The 16,284-nt window shown below is 45.6% G+C and overlaps 1 protein-coding gene across 4 annotated transcripts in view; it reads left to right on the forward strand.

Annotated features, from left to right (window-relative positions):
- Positions 1–11,675, forward strand: part of LOC118234912 (ubiquitin domain-containing protein 2) — a 33,579-nt gene extending 21,904 nt beyond the window's left edge. The window contains exons 3-4 of one of the 4 annotated variants that reach the window (XM_035431772.1): positions 8,921–8,999; positions 9,372–11,675. In XM_035431772.1, the coding sequence (XP_035287663.1) occupies positions 8,921–8,999; positions 9,372–9,903 (611 nt within the window). In that variant the 3' untranslated portion in view covers positions 9,904–11,675. The remainder of the gene's footprint in view (positions 1–8,920; positions 9,000–9,371) is intronic. The other 3 variants (XM_035431773.1, XM_035431774.1, XM_035431775.1) reach the window with 3 other exon arrangements.
- Positions 11,676–16,284: the final 4,609 nt, after the last annotated feature.

A 16,284-nucleotide genomic window follows, 5' to 3' on the forward strand; every position in this document is an offset into this window, starting at 1 on the left:
TATTTCCAATGTGTGTGAAAATGACATTAAGCACCAATTAACCCTGTCTGATGACTATCAGCCAGGAGATGAGCCCTCAAGTGCTTAACGCTCCCATACATGTGGATGTGTGCATCTTTGTGTGTGTGTGTGTGTGTGTGGATGGATGCGTGCATCTTCCCGTGTGTGTGTCTGTGCTTGTGTCTTCACTGATGTGTATTTGTGCATGTATGTAGGCACATGTCTACTGTATGTATGTATATGTGTTTGCAGATGGATAAGTGGCGGTCTGAAGGAGAGAGAGAGTACATACAGCACCAGCACTGTTTTTTGGGGTCTTTGCTCAGTAAGGCTGGAAGACTTCGGGGGAGGGAGGTCGTTTCTGCAGCTCAACCTATCAGAGAGAGCCAGACCGAAGTTCCTGCAGGTTAACAAAGCAATGTCACGCACTGCCAGCGGGACGTCCAGGTTGATTGACAGGCTCCTTCACCTGGCTGTCACACGCTGCGCAGCGGGGGTGGGGCTAACGCCTGTCTCCGCTGCTGCCTGCTCTTCCCGTCACTGCCGTCCCACAGGAAGTAGCCGGAGTCCGTGAGCTGGCTGCCCGCAGACCGTGACGCTCGACAATCCAGTTAAAAGCGCTTTTATTTCAGCTTTCCCCTGACGCCAGAGCTGGCTGGTGACGCGCGGCTGAACTTTATTCGGCTCCGATCCTACGAGTCCCGTGAAGATAACGCATCTTTCCCATCTTCTTTGAAGTTGCGGAACTGCAGTAGATGCTGGTGAATTTCACGCTTTTTTCCCAGTTTGGTTTAACATTTTGAAGAGGTTTTTTTGGAATGTTTTTTTGTTTGTTAGTTTTTTTTCTGAATTCTAAGCCATTGTTCTAAAACTCTGGAACTTTTATAACTTTGTTCTCAATAACCAGTAGTGATTGTGACATCAGCATTAGAATGTTCAGTTCAGAACATTCCACTCACATGTGTGTGACCTCACAGCTTAAAGGGTTGAGCACAGCCCCAAGAGGAAGTGTGAGCGCTAACCCGCGCGCTGCGGGCTGTTCCCCCCTCTGGGCGCCAGAATGGGGTCGGTCCCGGGTGTAGTCGCCTTTCAGTCTCTCTGTCATATGGACGTATGTTGTTTTTATGTGATGACCTCGGCTTCGTGCAGCGTTAAATAAAGGGGCCTCTTTCTCTCTGTCTTTCTGTGCGAAGTTTGCATGGGATTCCGCATGGGTTTCCTCCCACAGACCAGAGACATGCAGGTTAGGCTAATAGAAGAGTCTAAATTGCCTGTAGGTATAAGGTTAGTGAGCGAATGGTGTGTATGCCTTGTGATGGAGTGGTGACCTGTACAGGGTGTAGTCCTGTCTCGTGCCCAATGCATGCTGGGATTGGCTCCAGCCCCCCTGTGACCCTGACCAGAAATGAGCAATAATGGAAGATATTGGATAGTTGGATAATGGTTAGATAATGGTGGCTGGATGTATTTACTTGTCCTTGCGTAACATTTCAGCTTTTCTGTGTGAGGTTATCTAAGTGGGTTATCCCAGCAATGCTTTCATTCCACGAGTAACAACCCGGATCTTCCCTGCGTTTTAGTGTCTGGTGCGTGACGGTGCCACCATTTTCCCGCACTCACTGTCCTATTTCGTAGAAATCTTCCATTAAGAGCAGATATAGGCAAGTAGGTGTTGCATAAACTGTAATATTTATGAGTATTTATAGCCTTGAGGCCTTTAAATTAAGAGCCCATTCTGCCATTTAAGAGTTCAGAGCCGCAAATGAAGCACTGCTCTCCTCTCACCAACTACCACAGTTCGTTCGGCCGGAAGTATTACAACAATAAAAACACTTGTCACTGAATTGTTTTTGAGACCCTGCTCGCCATTTTAAGTCACAATTGACCTTTTCAATGCATTAATGACCACAATCTCACACAGAAGACAAACTGTCGGACCGGTACCATATGACATGTAATGGTTGAGTATAAATCTCACACTGTCTGTTTAACTCAGAGACTGGCTGTCTGTCTCTCTCTGGGGTTTGTCTATGTCTCTTTTAACAGGGGTAATAGTCTGCAGCTATGCAGTCTATAGTTTTAGGCTCTTACGGTTACAATTCTTCTTTTATATATCCTGTAAAAAGCTAACTTTGTGTGTACTGAAGGTACCTCTGTGTGGCCTAATGTTAGCTGCCTCAGATGGGTTATCATGAGGCAGTTCTAGGTCTGGGGTTATTGTGTTTTATGTCCGTGTGTATGCACTTTGCTTTTCCCACTTCCTGGATTTGTGCCTCTGGCTGGCTTATAGCATTAATTATGTGTGATAATGATGTTTGGAGAAAGGGCTTGTTCATTGGCTGGCAGATAAGCTGTGTGTGTGTGTGTGTGTGTGTGTGTGTGTGTGTGTGTGTGCGCGCGCGTGCTTTATTAATGCACTTGTGTGTACACGCTGAGGGCTCCAGCAGTTTGTGTGTGTGAGTTTATGCGTGTTTGTGTATGTGTGAGTGCGTACATGTGTGTATGTGTGTGTGAGTGTGATATGTGTTTGTGTATCAGTATGATGTGTGTTTGTGTATGCATGAGTATGAGGTGTGTGTGTGTGTGTGCGCGCGTGCGTATGAGGTGTGTGTGTGCACGTGAGTATGAGGAGTGTGAGTGCGTATGTGTGTGTGTGAGTATGTGTGTTCGTGTGTACGTGAGTATGAGGTGTGTGAGTGCGTGTGTGTGTGTGTGTGTGTGTGTGTGTGTGCGTGAGTATGAGTATGAGGTGTGTGAGTGCGTGTGTGTGTGTGTGTGAGTATGAGGTGTGTATGTGAGTATGATGTGTGTGTGCGTGTGATTGTGTGTGTGTGAGTGCGTATGTGTGTGAGTTTGAGGTGTGTGAGTGTGTGTGTGTGTGTGTGAGTATGAGGTATGTGAGTGTGTGTGTGTGTGTGTGTGTGAGTATGAGGTGTGTGAGTGTGTGTGTGTGTGCGTGAGTATGAGGTGTGTGTGTGTGTGTGCGCGTGAGTATGAGGTGTGTGTGTGTGTGTGTGTGTGAGTATGAGGTGTGTGAGTGCGTGTGTTTGTGTGTGTGTGTGAGTATGAGGTGTGTGAGTGCGTGTGTGTGTGTGTGTGTGTGTGCGTGAGTATGAGGTGTGTGCGTGAGTGTGTGTGTGTGTGCGTGAGTATGAGGTGTGTGCGTGTGTGTGTGTGTGTGTGAGTATGAGGTGTGTGCGTGAGTGTGTGTGTGTGTGCGTGAGTATGAGGTGTGTGCGTGTGTGTGTGTGTGTGTGAGTATGAGGTGTGTGCGTGAGTGTGTGTGTGTGTGCGTGAGTATGAGGTGTGTGAATGCGTGTGCACTGGCGTGCATTTGTAACCTGTAGGCAAGCACCCCAAACCTGATCCCAACAACAGCCCCCAGGTCCCTGACAGACACCTCCAGTGCTTACTGGTGAATCATTAAAGCTATTTATAGGGTGAAATATTATTCCGTGCGCCTGCAGACACCATGAAATTACTTAAACTGAGCCCCCAACCTGGGAGAGGAGAGAAGAGGGAGCGTGAGGGGAGGAACTAACGCAGTAACAGTGACAGCGGGCTTTTCCTCTCTCAGGGCTGTGTGCGTTTCCTCCCGCTCATTAGCAGGTGCGACCGGCGCCAGCTCCTGACAGCGCCAGATACGCCGGGCTCTTCACCGTCACACAGAAGAGAGGAGGGAGAAACAGCCTCTCTCCTCAAACATTCGCCACGGTGTTTTCTAAAAATGCGCCTTTAAATTGATGCGGAGGCTGTCTCCGAATACGAAGCTGCACGTAGCTCGTTTTGCTAGTTATTTTCAGCAACTCCCTCCCCACGCTTCTCCTGTTCGTCTTGGCTCGATGTTACGTCAGGTAAAATTCTCTGACGTTAACGTTCCACATTGCGCTTCTGAAGAGAAAGGTGACAATGATCAATGTATTCATTTTGCTTCCCTCCCGCCAAAAAACAAATAAATTTTAGCATCTTATGTGGCTGCAGCATCCTGCGGTCTTACTGAAATGACTTCTTTAGTGAAATCTGCGAAAAGCTCAGAGAAAAAACAATTCCTTTAGCTTTCTTTAGCTAACTGACAAATGGAATCCGCAGTCTGCTATTGCCATTGTGAGGTCATGCCTGAAAATGGAAAGTTCCATTACTATGTTTCACTAGTGAATTAATTAATTAATTTATTTATTTATTGTTGTAATCTTTAAATCAGGGGTGTCAAGCTGAATTCCAAGGGTGTCTGCAGGTTTTTGTGTTTTCCTTTCAATCAGCTGCCAGTTAAGGCCTTGAGAAGAAGGTGTGTGGATTCCTTAGCCAGTCAATGACTTAAAAGGAACGCTTGTGCCGCGGACACCCCCAAAACCGAGCAGACCCTGCGGCCCTCCGGGACGGGAGTGGGGCGCCCGTGCTTCAAACGCAGCTGCGTGTAGTGGCGCCCGTGGACTCGCTCGTCTTCCTGTTTTCAAAATCGATGCAAAATAAGTCGGACGTGATCTTTACGATGTCGGTTCCCGTGGCCGCCGCGGTGAGTTGCTACGGTGCTAAAATTGTCTTTCCTCGTTGCCGAGGCCCGTCGTCGCGTAGCGGAGCGGAAAGCGGTTTCATCGATCCCGCGGCCTCGAGGCGCGCGTCTCTCATCTCTCAAAATGACGGCCGAGGGAGGGAGGGAGGGAGAGAGAGAGAGAAAGGGAAAAAAAGACCTTGTGTGGAGCGAAACTGCTCCCAGGAACCGATGAATCCTGCCGAGCAAATTACTGCAGGGTTTTGTGAAAGCGATTTCCGCGCTCGTGCGGCAGCAGTAAAAGCCCTGGCCCTGTCTCAGAGCGGCGTCTCGTAGGCCTCCGTCACGCCGGCGCAAGGGCAGGATTAAACCTCCCTCTCTCAGCCAGCCGCATATATTTTTATGGGCCATCGCCATGAACGGCGTTCCGCGCCGTCAGATTTATGAAAGGTTTAAGCCCCCTGTTGCTAATATTGTAGCACTTTCAAGGTGTTTGTCAATGCGGCGGTGGCTTGTTTCCTTTTAAACCGTAGTGACCCTGCGTTCTGTACGAAAACATCAATACACCACTTTCCACGGAAATGTGCTTTTGAGTGTTTTTCATTGAACCAATATCAGCGAAAGAATTCTGTTTATTTTCTTTTTCTCTCCTGCTCAGCTGAAATGAACCGAGCCATTTCTAGTGTCCATTCAAATTTAACACCGCTGTTTGTGAGTTTCAGGGCATCGGGGATGTCTTTTAAATCCACTCGGTATTCTCTCTGACACAATGGTCGCCTTGGGGACGATCGGCACCAATGGAAATGATGTTCTGAGGATCAACTAGGGCATGTGACCTCTCTGCTGTTACCGTGCTTCATCAAACACGCCCCGCTGAACTCCCTCCCCGAACAAGAGAAGAGTTATTTACCTTGGCAGGTGTTTGAAAACATAATCTCAGGTTGTTAAAGAAGACGTGGCAAAGAAGCCAATCTCATGACACAGCTTGTAATAGCAAAAACAAGAATGTAAACATACCTCGGCGCAAGGCAAACAGCGGTGTCAGCCAGGTGTGTACGTAGTCCATTGGGGGGAGGGTCAGAGGTCGGGGGAACAGTCTTCCGTAGAGTGGGAAAGGCTTAACTATAGTTTCAAATGACTACGGTCACTTACATCCAGCCAATAGGCCCCGCTGTAAACGATTCCTGTCATTGGTTGCAGGCAACCAATCGGAATTCAGCTCAGGAAGAGATTCTCCACAGCAGGTTAGCAGAGCAGAAGTTGCATTGGATGATGGGATAGCGCTTTACTGGGGAAAAATTGTCTTACTCCTGTCTCAGCCCTGAAAACCAGTGATTTTTCCAAAGCCAGTAGAGCTTTGCCTTGTTCCTCTGAAAGAGGTTCTGATGACATACGCTTTGCACGTCATGAAAACGGTGTAGAAATCTGTCCTGAAATTCCGTGAATGATTCATTCCTTCACCTTCCTATTTTTAATTGACCTCAGTGGTGGCTCTTGAAATGAGGCAGACTTTTCTGCCATTCTGATGGAAGTGAAAATCATGTGACTTCCAGGTGTCAGGAGGACGCCGTAGTGATCGGTCAGTCAGTCACAGGAAATGTGCTGTCATGGCAGTCAGTTAGTCAGACAGACAGCATTGAGATCCTGGTCTGATGGTCACTCATTCAGACAGACAGCATTGAGATCCTCAGACAGACAGCATTAATATCCTGGTCTGATGGTCACTCATTCAGACAGACAGCATTGAGATCCTCAGACAGACAGCATTAATATCCTGGTCTGATGGTCATTCATTCAGACAGACAGCATTGAGATCCTGGTCTGGTGGTCTGTCAGTCAGACAGACAGTATTAAGATCCCGGTCTGGTGGTCAGTAAGTCAGACAGACAGCATTGAGATCCTTGTCTGATGGTCACTCATTCAGACAGACAGCATTGAGATCCTCAGACAGACAGTATTAAGATCCCGGTCTGGTGATCAGTAAGTCAGACAGACAGCATTGAGATCCTTGTCTGATGGTCACTCATTCAGACAGACAGCATTAATATCCTGGTCTGATGGTCACTCATTCAGACAGACAGCATTGAGATCCTTGTCTGGTTGTCTGTCAGTCAGACAGACAGTATTAAGATCCCAGTCTGGTGATCAGTAAGTCAGACAGACAGCATTAGGATCCTGGTCTGGTGGTCAGTAAGTCAGACAGACAGCATTAGGATCCTGGTCTGGTGGTCAGTAAGTCAGACAGACAGCATTGAGATCCTTGTCTGATGGTCACTCATTCAGACAGACAGCATTAATATCCTGGTCTGGTGGTCAGTAAGTCAGACAGACAGCATTAAGATCCTTGTCTGGTGGTCAGTAAGTCAGACAGACAGCATTAGGATCCTGGTCTGGTGGTCAGTAAGTCAGACAGACAGCATTAGGATCCTTGTCTGGTGGTCAGTAAGTCAGACAGACAGCATTGAGATCCTTGTCTGATGGTCACTCATTCAGACAGACAGCATTGAGATCCTCAGACAGACAGTATTAAGATCCCGGTCTGGTGATCAGTAAGTCAGACAGACAGCATTAAGATCCTTGTCTGATGGTCACTCATTCAGACAGACAGCATTGAGATCCTTGTCTGATGGTCACTCATTCAGACAGACAGCATTAGGATCCTGGTCTGGTGGTCAGTAAGTCAGACAGACAGCATTAGGATCCTTGTCTGGTGGTCAGTAAGTCAGACAGACAGCATTAGGATCCTGGTCTGGTGGTCAGTAAGTCAGACAGACAGCATTAGGATCCTGGTCTGGTGGTCAGTAAGTCAGACAGACAGCATTAGGATCCTTGTCTGGTGGTCAGTAAGTCAGACAGACAGCATTAGGATCCTTGTCTCTGGCCTCCTCCTGTAGTCCGTCAGCTGGGAGCGTCTCTTTTTGTCCAGTGCAGTGTTACATTACATTACATTACAGGCATTTAGCAGACGCTCTTATCCAGAGCGACTTACACAACTTTTTGCATAGCATTTTACATTGTATCCATTTATACAGCTGGATATATACTGAAGCAATGCAGGTTAAGTACCTTGCTCAAGGGTACAACGGCAGTGTCCTACCCGGGAATCGAACCTGCGACCTTTCGGTTACAAGCCCAGTTCCTTACCCACTGTGCTACACTCCGTCCTGTTAAACGCTCAGTCTTTGGTCAGAACCTCTGAGGCTGAAGGAAGGCTCATATTTCTGTGCTGGCAGAGCTCTTCTTCTGAGATGTTTGAGCAGTTTTCAACATCCAGTATCTTTGTAGCTGGGTCTGTAAAAGCTGGGGTCGCCCGGGTTTGTGATGAGGTAGATTTTATTTTCTTTTTTTTCTGGTGAAAGCATGCTGGAACTTCACACAGTTTGTTATTTCTTTAAAGGGTTCAAACTTCCCGGTTCCCTATGCAGAGTATGGAGCTCACACTTTAGGCATCAGAACGGTTTTCCGACTCAAAAGCTGGGTCCCTTAGGACCTGAAAACAGAAGTGAGCGAGAGAGTTTGTCAAAGTAGGGAGGGTTGCACTTTGAAAGCACTGAAAAAGGAATTTTAAAAAAACTTTGGGGAAAATATTGGCCTTTTTTAGCAAACAAGTAAAGGTGTCTCATGCAAGAAGCGGACTATCTTAGCCACACGGAGTGCGTGGCTGACGTTGTAGAAACTGCTACGTAGAAATCTGCTCCCGAACTGAATCAGTGACCTGCAGTGAAGGTAATATAATTACAGACAGCAGTACAGAAAATCATTTTATTTGTACAACTGGAAAAAGATGCCTGGGTTTTTAGCGGGCTAGAAAAGTATGTGGCGCTTTGATTCATTACATTTTTTGTCTGTAAGACTGGCCATTTTTCAGAGGCAGATGGGACAGGGCTGCAGGCTCAGAAAATAGCTTTACTAACAGGGTGCTGTGTGAAGAGAATAGAGGACTCATTTTCTTGTAAATGCTCAGTGAAGTTTATTTTTCTCTTCTTTACCTTCAGTTGTTTGTGTCGTTGTGGGCTTGTTTTTGTTTTTGTGTTTGCATTTGTGTGGCTCTTAGTGCAATATGTGCATTTTGCGCATGATGGCCTTAGCTTCATGTAATATCGAATAAAGGGCTTTTAAAAGTCATGTCTCTATTCATTCTGAAGTACTCTCTCTCTCTCTCGCCTTCTCTCTCCCTCCCCCATCTCTCTCTGGTGCACTCTGTTTTTCCATCTGTCTGTCTCTCTGTCTCTCAGTATATCTCTCTCTCAAATTCAAATGGCTTTATTGGCGTGAATGGAAACCAACCATTTTTGCTCCCTCTCTCTCTCTCTCTCTCTCTCTCTCATTCTCTCTCTCATGGGAAACAGTGTGCATGCAGTCTCATTGTTTCCCTGCTGCAGTCAGGGACACGTTTGTTCATTGTGTGCATCATTTTCGCCTCATGTTCAGCAGAAGATGTGCCAGTTATTCGGAACGTGCCCCTCCCAACCCCCCTTTGCTTCAACCTAACTGGGCATCATCACACAGGGTACTCCCTTTGCTTCAACCTGATTGGGTATCATCACACAGGGTACCCCCTTTGCTTCAACCTGATAGGGTATCATCACACAGGGTACCCCCTTTGCTTCAACCTGATTGGGTATCATCACACAGGGTACTCCCTTTGCTTCAACCTGATTGGGTATCATCACACAGGGTACTCCCTTTGCTTCAACCTGATTGGGTATCATCACACAGGGTACCCCCTTTGCTTCAGCCTGATTGGGTATCATCACACAGGGTACCCCCTTTGTTTCAATCTGATTGGGCATCATCACTCAGGGTCCTCGCTTGTCATCATCGTGATTATCATCATTATTGCTGATGAGGTTGACTTTGTTTGTGCTTCCTCCTCCTCCAGGCGCCCTGACGGAGTGCTACGACGAGCTGGGGAACCGCTACCAGCTGCCTGTCTACTGCCTGGCCCCGCCCATCAACATGATCGAGGAGAAGAGCGAGTCGGAGGCCCCCGAGGCGCCGCTGGAGCACCCGGCCGGCTCGGGGCAGGAGTGCCAGCTGCGTCTGCGGCTCTCCACGGGGCGGGACCTGCGGCTGGCCGTGCGCACCGGCGACTCGGTGCGCCACATGAAGCGCCGCCTGCAGGCCGCCGAGGGCGTGGCGCCCGCCGCCCAGCGCTGGTTCTTCTCGGGCCGGCCGCTGGCCGACCGGATGACGCTGGAGGAGCTGAAGATCTCCCGGGACTACGTGGTGCAGGTGATCGTCAGCCAGCCCCCGGCTCCGGCCCAGGCTCCGCCTCCGGCCACGCCCCCGCCCGTGCAGGACCCCACACCTGTGGAAAACTAGCTCGCCCCTCCCCATACACCAGGGGCGGAGTCAACAGGAGAGAAGCTGCTCTCGGAGCATCTTTATGGATATTATTATCGGTGTTATGAGAGCTGCTGAACAGAGGAGGGCATTCTGCAAGTTTTCATGCCCCCCCCCACCCCCCCACGGCCGTATGGCCGATGATATCCGGACACGACCTGGACTGCACAGGTAGACTGGGGGGTGAGTCCTTGGGGGGTGGGCTGAGGAGAAAAGGGCGTGGCCCAGCAGGACTGAGGAATGCCAGGCTCGACAAAGAGAGAAGGACGGCGAGTTATCCGGCTGTCTGGGTTTTTTTAAACTCTACTTTTTGAGAAAACTTCTTTAATTTCTTTTCTTTTTAAAGAAAAAATAACAATAAAATTGTTTGGGGTTGGGGAGGGCAGGAGAGTCAGCTGGGAGGGGGGAAGGAAGAAGGGAAGTGGCTTGCTTCCATGGTCGGGGGGGTGTTGGTGGTTGGATATTTTCTCGCGGGAAGGCGAGGGGGGAGTGTTTGTCCCCGTGGGGATTCCGGCAGGTTTTCAGGCCGACGGCGGCCAGCCGCACCGAGCGTCGATCGCACGCAGAAAACAATCAGGAAGTGGGGTTTCTCCGCTATGATGTGTTTCCTCTTTGTGGGGGGGTCATCTGGACCACAGGTCACGCTTGGATTCACTCTTTAACTCACCTGCTGGGTTCTTGCAGGATAAAATGGCTTTGTGAAATCTGAGGGAAAAGAATATGCAGAGGTCTACCTAACCCTAGCATCCAGTTCGTCATGAATAAGTATCTAATCCTGTACGATAGACCATCAGGCTCACTGTTTGTCTGTACCTGAATGTAGAAAGCTGGAAGTGGGCTTGGTCATCGTAGGCCTGTCCCCTCAGCCCTTAAAGAATTTATGCTTTCTCTCAAGTGCTTATTTAGGTTTGCACGTGACAAGGTTTCTACAGAACAGTGCTAAGGTAGTCCGCTTCACGTAGTTTTCTTTCTGCAATATTTTATTTTATTGTTTGTGTGTGTGTGTCTGTGTGTGTGTGTGTGTGTGTGTGTGTGTGTGTGTGAGAGAGAGAAAGAGACAGAGAGAGAGAAAAGAGTGAGGGAGACAGAGAAAAAGATGCATGCTGTAGTGTGCATAGAGTTGACAGTATACACTAAATGTGCGTGAGGGAGAGATGGTATTTATGCAAGGGGGAATGAAGCTGAACCAGACTGGTACAGGTCATTGCTTTCTGTGTTCAGGGTGTGCAGGTATGCAGGTATGCAGGTACAAGCCATGCTGTGGCAGCACAGGGTTGCTCTACTGCAACTGTAGTCATTCAGGTGGGATGTATCCATTTGAACTCATTCATCCCTGTGCTGTTACAATACTATTCAACAACATTTCTCATTTTCACCAGGACGCCATGTTTTTTTTCAACAGTAAATAGCTGTATCCACATAACTTCATAGAAATAAAAAAAAATTAAGGATATTTTCAAATTTTCCAACATGTTGTGCTCCACATTTCATCTAATTATTTTACATGTAAATTACTTTATGTATAATTTAGACAGTGAAAACATAAACATAGCTGCATAGCTTTTTTTTCCTTTTCCCTGTTGATTTTTTTCTCCTGGTTTCTGTTGGATTTTTTATTTTTTTCATGGATTCATGAGAGTAATTGAAGTGATGATGCTATGCTTGTGCCTCGCAAGAGTGGAGTATTAAAGCAGTGAATGCCTGTAGCAATGCGGAGCCCAGAATGATTCCGTTTTTAACAGTTACTTCATCGCTATGGTTATGCCTAGCTTTTTTTTACTGACTTTTTTCTCCCTTTTTAAACTGAATAAACACAAAGTATTAAAGACTTTTTAAGCAACGCCTTTGTGTGTCATTGGAAAACCTCTGTAATTCTTCTGATAAAATCTGAATGTTTTGGCAGAGGTGGGCGGGGGATTGAGGTCGGGGGGCTACCTGAAAGATCTGAGCTGCACCTGTCAGGTTGATCTTCTTTATACAAAGCCACTGGACACAGGGCTGCCGGGTGAAATGTCCTGCCCTGGGACAAAGTTATATTACTATATTATTCCTATGTTACCCCCCCCCCCACATCTCCAGGGCCAGGGACAATGTAACAATGTACCCAGTTGCCTGTAGTGTAATGTATTAGGTGATTATGTATATACAATATCTGTGCCTGTTTGCTCGCATTTCCCAAAGTCCTCCACATAATCAGAGTTTACTGCCATTTGTGTTTGCCTCGTTTTCACTGAAGCTGCAGGATTGGCTAAGCTAGCTGAGTGGCTAACAGGAAGTGCAGTCGTGGAATTCCATTGATGGCTCTCTATGATGACCTATGGTGTCACCACTGCAGGAAGATTCCTGGGAGAATGATGTCACAGCATTGCACGTCTTGACCTTTAGGACCCCATTGAGATAAAACGAAACTGGAATTTCACTGGAGGGGAAGTGAGCTGTCAGAGGGGTTTCAATTATGCCAACCCCTGAATGAGAGGAAGAGCTAGACTTTCGATGGAATTTTTTGGCAAAATTATTTTAACATTTCTGCGAGGCAGGTCATGCACTACGAGAACGGTTGTCATTATTGAAAGTTCTTTATTTAGTAACAGCAAATGTTTTTGTACATCAGTAGGCGAGCAGAGAGACTAAGTGCCTCATTACTCACAACGTTCTCTGTTCTCTGGAAAATAAAGGTTTTTTTTCATTGTCACCTACCTTCTGAGCTCTTATCCATGTCATATCTATTCCACACACAGCAGAAAAAAAAACCTTTGGTTTATACTATTTATTTGTATTCAGATTTTTAAAAATGGGGCGACATAGCTTAGGAGGTAAGACCGAGTGTTTAGCAGTTGGAGGGTTGCCAGTTCAAACCCTGCCCTGGGTGTGTTGAAGTGTCTTTGAGCAAGACTCCTAACCCCTAACTGCTCTGGCGAATGAGAGGCATCAATTGTAAAGCGCTTTGGATAAAAGCGCTATATAAATGCAGTCCATTTACCATTTAAAAAATGCATTAAGATAAACAATAGGAGATTCTTCTTACTTTTGGCTAGGGGTACCTGAGAACAACATGAAAACTTTTTGTGTCTGAGCCAAAAGTACAGTAAGTGCACTTTGTTTAATTGTCCTGATGTTGCAGCCAGTGGTGAATTGCATAAGTTTGTCTTGGCGTCAGTGAGCTGATGCCTTTTGCCTTTTGGATCACCAAATTGTTCTGAAGGAAAAGGAAGATAGATACTAATGGCAGAAATTAAAGTAATAATCTCGAAGATTTTCATTAAAATAAATGTCTGTTAAGTCACTATCTATCGCCGAATTAGGTAACACAATGGTGATTGAGCCTATTATTATAATAATAATTTATGATTAAAGAACTGGGTGTCTGTGGCGACATTCCCGGGAAAAAATCACAAGCGGCGCATAGTTAGTGACACGTTTTCCATTACCCATCAGTGGTTGGTCCGCCAGAGAGGGTAGGCGGAGCTAACTCAACAGGCTTGCTCTTCAACTCACTTGTGTGTGAGCGGAGTACTGTTTTTTCCGGTGTCTGCTACAATAACAGAGAAAGTTATGGAACCATAAAAAGTTCTTGTGTAACACGAGAGGTCATATTATTTGTTGATGTAGATTTCGTTAACGTTACTAAATTACATAGCTATTTGCACAGCTAACGCTAGCTACCGGACCATGTCAAGAAAGGCAACATTAGTTTAGACAACATTGCGCACAGTATCCATCTCTCATATCAGGTAACGTTGCGTTAGCTAGCTAGCTAATGTAATTAACACAGTCTTATGTCAGCTAACAATTAGAAAAAAACGCTAGCTAATGCTACCGACCAGTTCCGACCTCACCAACCGTCTCTCGAATACAATGCTACCTTGTTGCAATGTTGCAATGTAGCTAACTAAAGGCCAGTTCAGATCAATGATTCGCAACGAGACTGGGTGCAACTTGCAAAATTCCAAGACGTCTGATTGTAAACGTTCTAAAACTGCACTTGGCGATTTGACAAGGATGGTCTTTTAAAACCTCAGGGCAGGCAAAGGCTCTGCTACTAGCCAGTTCACACCGCTGCAATTTTCTCTGCAACATTCTAAAAACCGTTTCAGCGAATCATTGATCTGAACTGGCCTTAACGTTACCGTTATTTACATTGCCATCAAGTTCATCAGTATATTATAATGATAGGAATAAAGGTGGGGTATAGGTGGAGCAGAGCCGGGTCTGATTTCTGTGTAAAGATTTCAAGCCAGAGAAAACTAAATAAAAGAATACGGCAGTATGGATTAGCATTGTTATTATTTTATTACGCTTCCTCATATGTTCCTTCAGCCTTGATGCCCTTTTTTGATGAAATCTCCTTTGTTTTTGTTTTATTCTTGTTCTGATTGCTAATTTAACACCCAGCTCAGCTTTATTCTCGAACAGTTTAACTAGCAAAACCAGAAACATTTTGTAAAGCAGTTGTTTCAAAAATATTACACAACAGTCATTCACGAAAAAGACTGTTTATTGTGCACGAGATACATAATTGCACGAGCCACAGCGAATCCCGCAAATTCTTCTCTGCAGTGTAAAGATGTTCATACCGGGCAAAAGGTGGATAAAGAACGTGTGTGGAAATTGATCATCGCTAATTCTACCCCAGATCTGCTACAGCATTTTAACCCGGCTCGGCAGTGTAAAGACGGTTAAAGTTAGCCTAATGTTAGACAATGAATGAGTATGTACATAACATTACTTTTATAACAACCATTTTTTATTCAGTAAATAATAAGTGTTATAGTTGGTGTGGTCCAGGTGCCAACTGATTGACGTCACACAGGCGACACTGGTTTGATCCGGTTGGATCTCTGGGAAGTGAGGTCCAAAAACGCACCTGCAATTACCGCTTCTCGCCATTGGCACCACCATAGAGAACGAGACTTAAATCTTCGAGATTGTAACTTTAAGGAAGTCATTAAATCAGAGCCTTTGGCCCAGTTTTTTATTTTTAGTTTATTTTCTATTTTTAACAAACTTCTATTTAAAAGAAATATATATATATATATATATTCCAGCACTTTTCTTTACAGCTTCAGAGGTTTTGTTTTGTGTTTTCAAGTGTGGTCTGCACTTCCAGGCCTCCTGTCTCTTCTGTCCCTCCTGGTGGTGGACTGAGCTTCCCACTGCAGTCAGAACAGCAGAAACCCTGCCCATCATCCTGATACAGACTGAAGACTCCCCTCATGTCCTTTAAATATGCAGTAAAATGTCCAGTGTTAATTCGACTCTAATGGTGTTAATTCCACTCTTAACTGGTAACATTTGGTCTCATTCAGGAATGTGGGACCAAATGTTATCTGTTAAGAGCTGATTTAACACTGTTAGAGTTAAATGAATACTGGACATTTTACAGTGCTTTCTTTACAGTTTCTTTCTCTGAATTTCCTTTTGGCTAATGCTATAGTTACAGCTTTGTAAAGATGAATTATCTGTCTTGCGGTACATTCTTTTTTTTAAAATATGCGCTGTTGTTTTGTTCAGTTAACATCATATTCATCGATTATTAATGGGCCTCTGTACCTTCTTGGTGATACAGCATTTTTGTATTCCTGAGAGTAACACTGATGTTCTCCACTACTGTACATCGCTCCTGAGCATCTGCCAAGTGATTGTAATGTAATGCGATGGTCTACATCCAAATAAGGTATCAGCAGGGGACTGGACTTCTCTTTCCTAATCTCCCAGAGTGAAAAGCCCCCACTGTTCCAGAAGGGAAATTGCTTCTTTGGTTTTAATTTTTTTGGTTTTAATTTTTTTGTTTGTTGGTTTGAGTTCACTGAGGTCGAGGACCATCGCTAGTTTCTTGTAAACGTAGGCGTAGATTAAACTTTTTCACTCAGCGGTAGTCAAGGTTTTCTGCACAGCAGGGATTTTTTTTGTAGCTGCTGTTATTTCTGTACCTTCTGTATCTTCTGGCCTTTGAAATTGCATTGGGCAATGTTTTCATTCAGGATTTGTCTTTAAAAGAAATGACTTTTTTCTTCTTCCAAAATGACTTTTTTTGAGTGACCTTTGAACTTTGAAGTTCATGAAACTGAAAGGACACAAGTGTTACATTACATTACATTACATTACAATCCTTCTAAGGGTTGGAGTTTTGTGAAAAGCCAGACTTGGTTTTTTTTTTTTTTTCAAAACACTTTAAAAATTCTCTGTGTAGCGTATGAATGACCTCCATTGTGGTCAGCAGGAATAAGGGCTGATCTTTCAAAAAAAGGGGGGGGGGGTGTTTCCCCTCTTTTTTCGTGGACTGTCTGCTGTGTAATGAATTGAAACCGAAAATGCTGGAAGCCCTCGCGGACACCCAGAGGTTTGCACAAAATTTAAACAGCATTTTGGAGGACAGCATTTTGGAGCAACTAGTCTGTAGGTAATCAGAGCACTAATTAAGTCAGGAAGATGGCGAGCATTGTTGGGCT

Source organism: Anguilla anguilla, chromosome 9 (assembly GCF_013347855.1).
Source record: "Anguilla anguilla isolate fAngAng1 chromosome 9, fAngAng1.pri, whole genome shotgun sequence".
NCBI classification, from domain to species: Eukaryota; Metazoa; Chordata; class Actinopteri; order Anguilliformes; family Anguillidae; genus Anguilla; species Anguilla anguilla.